We start from the raw sequence: 7589 nt of genomic DNA on the forward strand, positions 1-7589 counted from the left end.
AACATACATATTCACTAACACACACATACAGTGGTCCATTAAAAACACACAGTATAAATCCTTGCCGTAGAGTATCACTGACCCAGAGAAGCCACCATGGGACTGGAGTGTTTATGGAGTCCATGTTGAAGCCAGAGGCGTTTGAGCAGCTCACGGGCTCTGAGGTTTTGGAGATACCACACATAGCCAATCTCCTTTTTCCTCTCTGGCCTTTGTGAGTTAATGATCCATGTCGCTGCACCTGATAAGAGCCAATTTTCCCCTTTGAGAAATAAATTCTTTCACTTACCATTACGTGGAGTGAAGGATGTGAACATGGATGATAAATATTTAGTTTACAATTTTTTTAAGTGGGCATACTTTTGTTTTTTTATTTTTTGTTCTTTTCTAATATCCTTTGATGAAATCAAAAGGTTTAGAACCTTGTTATATTTCCATAAATGTCTCGGCACAGCTCTAGTGGAATTGTAAGCGGCTACAATCCCCAGTAGGTTACATAAATGTTGTGATAATATAATTTATCACAGTTTTAAATCACACCGCTGCAGTGTTATACAGACAGTAATAGTATTCAAAGTGCAGTGTCTCTAATGTGGCGATCCAGAGTGCAATAAAATTGCAGTGAATAAAATTTAGCTTTTTGAAAATGTTGCTGTCACTTGTGATAAGCAGAATTACTCATCAGTGTGGCAGGTCAAAGGGTTCAAAACTACTGACATGAAGAATGAATACATATCATGAAGACTCATGTCTTCATGTCCTTGTATAACTCTGTTTTACATTTGTCTCGGGTCATCTCACCTGTCAGGTGCGCAGATCCAGCAGGTGGTGTGTAGGAAGCAGGCAGATCACTCAGTCGTCTACAACCACTTCTGCGACAAGAAGAACAAACCCAAAGAGAAGAGGAGATCCTGCAATACTGAGCCGTGCTCCCCAACGTGAGTTACCTCTTGTTGATACAATTTTCTTAATGTTGAACACACCATTTCTTGATGAGTTTGTATCTTTCTTGTTGCATGTGAGTGTGTGCGTTTTTTTTATTTCATATGTATTGTTTCGCCAGTTGTAGTTTTCAGTTCATGGGTGGGTTGTCTGTAGCCTCTGTTTGATGAAATACCCTTATACTGATGGTATAATGATATATGAGTGACTTGATTTAGTTGTATCAGTACAGTGCAGGTTTCCTGCTAACAGTCACACCTGGGTAGTAATGAAGGGATGAAAAGACTGATTTCACCTTTAGATACGACTACACACGATGCATTAAAAATGAATCAATTAAACAGAAACTAAGGGTCCAACTCCTCTCTGCTTCTAGCTGGTGGACAGGCGAGTGGTCGGAGTGCAGTCGCAGCTGTAACGGCGGCCTGCGGACTCGAGAGGTTTTATGTAAAAGGAGGATCTCTGTGACAGAGGAGAAAGTCCTGGATGACTCAGCCTGTACCCTCCCACGCCCCTCACTCACTGAGCCCTGCAGCAACCACAGCTGCCCCCCTGAATGGCTGGCCCTGGACTGGTCAGAGGTAGGCGCACATCGGTGGTCTCCAATCATGCATGTGCTCTGCATGCACTCCTGCAATGTTTTTAGTCAACTTGGGGATAAACTTGAACCAATACTTGAATTTTCTGAAAAATTCCTCTCAGATGAAGCAGTAGTTTCTTTTCCAGATGAACCTTACAAACCCAAACGTCTGCCAGGAGAAAGTAAGAGTACCTTAACCATGAAATACACAACAGAGGCACAGAGCAGACAAATACATCATACTGAATATGCTGTTTCAGTCATAAGTACATACTGTTACACTCATGTGAGAATCCCCTAACCTATTCTTAATTCTGACCATTAGTTTGAGCAGTCTGGAGAAGTAAAAACTCCCCCAGTGTAGTTACACTTAGGTAAAACTAAATGTTTAAGACTCTTGTTGACTCTTTCTTGTGTTCTTTAACTACAAAAAGGCTGAAAAGTATTCCCCTCATACCCTATTTTGTTCCTGGAACTAAACTTTGTTCTCACAGTTCGGGATGAATTGAAACCAAATTAAATGGTGTCAGAAGTGCTGCAGTGTTCAACTTTGTGAGGAATTATGTCCAGCTGACTTACAGGAACTTAGCAAGCTCTTGACTTTGTTTCTTACACGACTGCTGCCCTCTGCTGAGTGGATTAAGAATATGTCTTTTTGAATGCTTTTGACCGCAGTGACCCCCTGCTGCACCCTCCCATCGCCCCCATTTCCCTGCCCTCCCACCTGATGTTTTCCCTTTTTTCCCTCCCTGTTTCTTCACTCTTTCTGCAGTGTACACCCAGTTGCGGACCTGGATACAGGCACCGTGTGGTCCTGTGTAAGAGTGGGGAAAGTGGTGACACGCTGCCAGAGTCCAAGTGCCCCAAGCATGGCCGTCCCACCTCCAGAGTGCGCTGTAATCTGCAGCGCTGCCCTCCCCCTCAGTGGGTGACAGGTCCCTGGGGAGAGGTGAGAAAGGCTTTTGGTTTATTCTTGTTCATAATCATGGTTATAGTTATAGTGGGACATTTTTATACAAATCAGTGTCTGTTTTGTACTTATATACCCAGTTCAAATGTCTGTATGTTTTATGTGTTGTTGTGTTTCAGTGTTCTGCCAAGTGTGGTCTGGGTCAGGAGATGCGTTCAGTTCAGTGTCTGACCCACACTGGCCAGCCATCCAATGAGTGTCTGGAGCATCAGAGACCAGCAGCCATGCAGCAGTGCAAGAGCAAATGTGACCTCAGTCTGCCCATCAGTACAGACAACCCCGAAGGTCAGAGGATAAAGAGCAGTCCTTATAGTCCATATTTCATAGAAACAACAGAATAGGAAGATTACCCACTTAGAGGTCTCATTTGAACAAAATGGTCATGCTCAAATTAAGATTTTGATTTTAAAATGCCCTAATTTGTAGTCTAAAATTTTCTAATTTCTGAGGCATTCAGGGAAATTATTGTGAACTGGATGCCATCAAATCAAATTCAACTTTAAAATATCTAACCCCAGAGTCAAATTTAGTAAAGTCTGCTCAGATTCTGTATATAGCTTTTTTTATTATGTTGTCGTAATATACAAAATGTTGAATGTTAATATACAATTTATTGTATATAACCCAGATGCACTGTTTTCTTGTCGGTAACAGACATCAAATAAAATTGTACTAGTATATACATACATACATACACACACACATATGCATATTATTATGTATAAATGGTATAGATGATAATAATAATGCATTTATTTGTATTTCCATTTATTGTGTGTGTATGTATATGTGTGTATGTAGTGTATATAAAACACATTTGAAATAAATAAAACATTGGCAAACATAGTATTACAATGCCTTAAAAGAAGAAGGTGGAATTATATAAATACAAATAAGAATTAGATGAACATGAATTTCATAAAGCTTGAAGTGAGAGTAAATAAAGACCAGGATACAGACTACATGAAAGCATGATTAAAAAGGTGAGCATGGCAGATGTTTATGGGAAGGCACCTACAGAATATTAAAACATTTTCATATATTGCATTGAACCTTTTTTTATACAATATGTGAAATATCTGATTTTCTCAAGCATCAAGAAGTTAATTAATAAATTCTTTAATCCACAGGCCATATGTCAGAGGATCTCAGGAAGTCTTTGAGCAATAAAGGTTGATAAAAGTGACTAATTTCTTGATATTTTGATTGAAATCCTGCAGTGTTTCTAAAACATCTGCTGTAAAAATATATCACTCTAATGCCATAATTAAATTGTTTCATGTGTGTCTCCCCTGCAGAGTGTAAAGATGTGAACACTGTGGCCTACTGCCCCCTGGTGCTCAGGTTCAAGTTCTGCAGCCGGCCATATTTCAGACAAATGTGCTGCAAGACCTGCCAGGGACACTGACACCATGAAACACACAGCATCCATCTTTGGGTCCTGTACACACTCACATACAGTAAGCCTGAAACCCTCCCACTGAGCCGTGTAACAGCAGCCCTCACGCTACCTCTGTCAGAGGAGTGTGAGATCTAACTGGGATGCTGTCAGACTGACCTGGTCCTGTAACTGGTCAGAGGGACCTTTTCCAGCCAGAATCTAGACCAGACCAGACCAGACGCTTCTCTGGGTCGAGCTGGGCCAAAACAGCCTGAGCTGAGTTTATACATTCCACTGGAGGGAGGGCTGCTGAAACCTGGAGAGGCAGAGAGAGGGAGAGAGTAACTTTCCTCCATCGTCTATTAGGATGAACCCTCTCTCTCTGTCTCTCTAAACGATCTCTCTGTTGTAATATTTTGGTGCTACTTATATTTCACTTTGGCCGCAGGACTGGTCGCAGTACTCTTGAGTTTGTCTTTGCTTCAGTGGCCTAAATTTCTTAAACCTGTATGTTAACAGGTGGTATCTGCTTAGTTATGAATTATAATAAAAATCCACTTTGTAAAGAAAATGATTTTCCAGATATCTTTGCCCATGAAAAGGAATATCTTATATCATGAAATGAAAGATTTGTCTCTATGTTATCTGATAGTTGTTACTTGACCGCGATGTTTTCTGCTATTGCTTTGTTCCGTATCATCGTATTCACCAAGTTCTCGCTGTTATTCATCTGGAGTATGAGCAGAGTTTGATTTGCACAAAGTGTCAGCAGTCAGAGGACTTGTGTACTTTATGTTTGTTTTGATGTGATTTGACTTGATGTCTCCATGGAAGCTATAACTGTGTCACTGCAGTGAACCTGCCATAGTCTTGCCATTTTGGTTAGTTTGCTTACATGTTATCACCTCTGCAGTAAAACAGTGCTTCATTTTGCACGCTGCCTTTAGCAATGTGAGCAAAGGCAGGGCTCACATCACCAGGACATTTTCACATTATGGGATGTTATATTGTGCTTTCACTGCGGACTGTGGCATAAAGTTTTCTTCAAAAAGGAACTTTAACAGCTCAGCTCATTTTCATTATCTGAAAATCCCTCAGCGTGGGCATTGCTGTTGATTTTTTTTTTTTTTTTTTTTTTTTTTTTTTTTTTTTTTGGACGGGGGATTATTTTTGCCACATGTTACCACTTACTCGCCAGTGCTAGTAACTTTTACTGTGAGTGGAAATTCACAGCACAGTGAGACACAGTAAGTCAGCTCTGCCAGCAGGAACAGGCCCAGTGCGGAGGAGTGAAGACCTCTGACTGCACTGCTTTCAAAGAACGTTTTATAGTCAGAGCGCTAATCTGAGGATGGATTTACACACACATAAAATATACACACACATAAAATATCTGATTTCTATGTGGCACAGATCTGGTTTATTCATGGCTGGCTGCATTCACACTGCGGAGAGAAGATTTCTACCACACAGTTTTCTAAATTAAAGCTAATTTAAAATTATCTCCCAGTGTGTTAATTTTACACCTGCAATAAATGATTATTTTGGGTGTTTGGGAAACAAGTTGTGAACACAACATTGACACATTATCACCGTTTAAGTTGATATAGTGAACTTGTTAGCCAACAGCTGCTTATTTACACATCCAGCAGTTACAGAGCAACTTAATCATTCCTTTGGAGTCATGTTTGTGTCTTCCTGGTGAATGTGATCCCAATATTTCTTCTTTTTTTTAGCTCTGTTTTTGTTCTCCATCAACTCCTGAGGGAAAGATATGGTTTTTTAGCTGCTAAAAGCTCCACTGTGTTCACAAGCCAATTGCAAACTATGTCTGTTTGGTGCTGAGCAAGTAGTGTACAGTGGCTTTTTCAAGCTTTCTCTCTGAAAACAGCTGCCTGAGTGGTGAGAGTGAACTAAAACAGTGAGGTTGTGGCCAGACAGCTAAAGAAAGAGCTGAAACCTAGTATCAGGCTCTGTAAAGCGAAGGACAGCTGCAGATGTGGGTGACGATTCATAGGTAATGACCCCTTTCACATTGTCACATTGTTTTCACATTTGATCCATTATTATAAAAAATATTGATTATTGCTGCTTTAATGGATCGACACACTCAGCGTACAGTTGGGTGCCGAATTCTCTAAAAGAATCTAAAAATCATCAGCAGGACAGCACAGCGGTTAAATGAGTTATTAATGCACAGATATTTGGGGCGGATGTTTTCCCTCAGTGCGCAAACCATCCTTTCCTGTGTGAATCCACGTCAGCTTTTTTCCTTTTAAAGACAGTGATATGATTATGTGCTATCGTACAGGAAAGATGTCACCTGACCCAAAGTTGTGCAGCACAGATTTCATTGAAGAGTTTTATTGACATCATCTTTAAAGATGCTGTTTTGGCTGTTTCTCCATCCTGCAGAGAATATTTTTAGAAATACTGCCTCAGTCTCTAATGAGTCACCAGGTCTGATGGCGTCACTGCGACGTCCACTGTGCTCTGAAGTCCGCTGTGGCCGGACTCTTCACATATGTTCACACTGATGACAGCTGAAAGCAGCTCCACTAAATGTCACATAATTTCATTGTAAAGAGAGGAAGCTACAGTGTGTCTTTATGGGGAGTATTGTTGTTCCATTTTGTTATTGTGGTGCTTCGGTTTGGATTGGTGCTATTAGTTCACTGTTGTTGTCATTGTTTCTGAATTATTGTTTTAACAGTTTAATTATTCAAAAATCAGTTTGAGCCTTTTGTAATAATACCAATCTGCAGAGCTGGCCTGAGGTGTAAGAGTGCAGCTGCTGAGGACCCCTCACCCACCAGGGGCCCTCTTTGAGTTTACCTGCCCATCTTTATCATAACTTCCATTCCCCGACTTGGGTAAAGTAGCGAAAGTGCTCCTAAAATGCAGCTCACAGAACAAATTTGGGGGTTATATGACAAATACTGTAAAAAGTTATTGGGGTTCATTGTACAAAACGATTTCCAGGTGCTCCGATAATTTTTGGAATTAAAAAAAAAAAAACATTCTGGGGGCAATAAACCAAATTTGGGATTATCAACCCATGTTTGTCTTAGGCCAGCTCTGCTAATCCATCCATGTGGAGCATAGAAACATACATTTTATATGAAATTTAGTGTCTCCCTGCAATTATTCAGGACTGAAAAGGTGGAAGTACTATTTATAACATTTTCAGTTGCACATACTGTCAGACATTCAATGTTTCAGAAGATATTTCAAAGAATAATTGCCAGTGATCATTAATTTTTTTTTCTCTATATCTACCTGGGCCTATAATAAAGGTTCACACCGAGTGGTGAACCTGTTTTTTTTCTGAATAAATAAGAGGGACAGTACCGGTAACTTCTGTTTTGTTTTTCACATGTTAATTATAACATGACATGTACTGTATGTTGTTCAATACTATAGAAGATGAATCCATCCCCCATGTACATCTTTTTAAAAGGAAATATTAAATTGATTAAACATGGTGCATTGTTGATTTTAAGAAATGAGACTTGGTCATTTTAGCTTGCTGTCATTGGCATCCTTTGTGCATTTGGTACTGATACTTGTATTTGTATCAGTGCTACAGACATTTTTCTGTACTTGTGCTGAAATAGTTCCATTTCCTCCTTTTCTCGTCCAACCGGGGGTGGCAGGCTGAGATCATCATTGAAGGTCGTCTAATTCTGGATCAGACAAACTTCATGGAAAAGTTG

At 40.0% G+C, this 7589-nt stretch overlaps 1 protein-coding gene across 2 annotated transcripts in view; it reads left to right on the forward strand.

The window, feature by feature from the left end:
- adamts10 (ADAM metallopeptidase with thrombospondin type 1 motif, 10) overlaps positions 1 to 7367 on the forward strand; it is a 52516-nt gene extending 45149 nt beyond the window's left edge. The window contains exons 22-27 of one of the 2 annotated variants that reach the window (XM_056377930.1): positions 809 to 938; positions 1319 to 1523; positions 2295 to 2471; positions 2612 to 2777; positions 3623 to 3664; positions 3791 to 7367. In XM_056377930.1, coding sequence (XP_056233905.1) covers positions 809 to 938; positions 1319 to 1523; positions 2295 to 2471; positions 2612 to 2777; positions 3623 to 3664; positions 3791 to 3900 — 830 coding nt within the window. In that variant the 3' untranslated portion in view covers positions 3901 to 7367. The remainder of the gene's footprint in view (positions 1 to 808; positions 939 to 1318; positions 1524 to 2294; positions 2472 to 2611; positions 2778 to 3622; positions 3665 to 3790) is intronic. The other variant, XM_056377931.1, reaches the window with a different exon arrangement.
- The last annotated feature ends 222 nt before the right edge of the window (positions 7368 to 7589 follow it).

The sequence above is a fragment of the Seriola aureovittata genome, chromosome 6 (genome assembly GCF_021018895.1).
Source record: "Seriola aureovittata isolate HTS-2021-v1 ecotype China chromosome 6, ASM2101889v1, whole genome shotgun sequence".
NCBI lineage: Eukaryota > Metazoa > Chordata > Actinopteri > Carangiformes > Carangidae > Seriola > Seriola aureovittata.